Raw genomic sequence first — 297 nt, forward strand, 5'->3', positions numbered from 1 at the left:
CTGGAGCAGGAGCTGGAGCTGGAGCAGGAGCTGGAGCTGGAGCAGGAGCTAGAGAAGACGCTGCCAGAGCAGCGGAAGCCGACCAGCCTGGAGCCGACCCGTCCCAAGAAGCCGCCGCCCGCCCCCGAGGGCCAGAAGAAGGTGCGCGAGGCCAACCTCAGCTCCCTGGTCAATTTCCAGGCCCGCAAGGTGCTCATGGACTGCCAGGTCAAGGCCGAGGAGCTGCTCCGCCGGCTGTCGCTGGAGCAGAGCTCGCAGCGGGCGCAGGAGCTGCACAAGGGCCTGGGGAAGGAGCGG

The 297-nt window shown here is 68.7% G+C and overlaps 1 protein-coding gene across 1 annotated transcript in view; it reads left to right on the plus strand.

Moving 5' to 3' along the window:
- CCDC185 (coiled-coil domain containing 185) overlaps window positions 1–297 on the plus strand; it is an 8,578-nt gene that overhangs the window by 7,831 nt on the left and 450 nt on the right. The window contains exon 3 of the mRNA XM_014539917.1: window positions 10–291. Within this exon, the coding sequence (XP_014395403.1) occupies window positions 10–291 (282 nt within the window). The remainder of the gene's footprint in view (window positions 1–9; window positions 292–297) is intronic.

This window comes from Myotis brandtii, unplaced genomic scaffold (genome assembly GCF_000412655.1).
Source record: "Myotis brandtii unplaced genomic scaffold, ASM41265v1 scaffold231, whole genome shotgun sequence".
In the NCBI taxonomy this organism is placed as follows: Eukaryota; Metazoa; Chordata; class Mammalia; order Chiroptera; family Vespertilionidae; genus Myotis; species Myotis brandtii.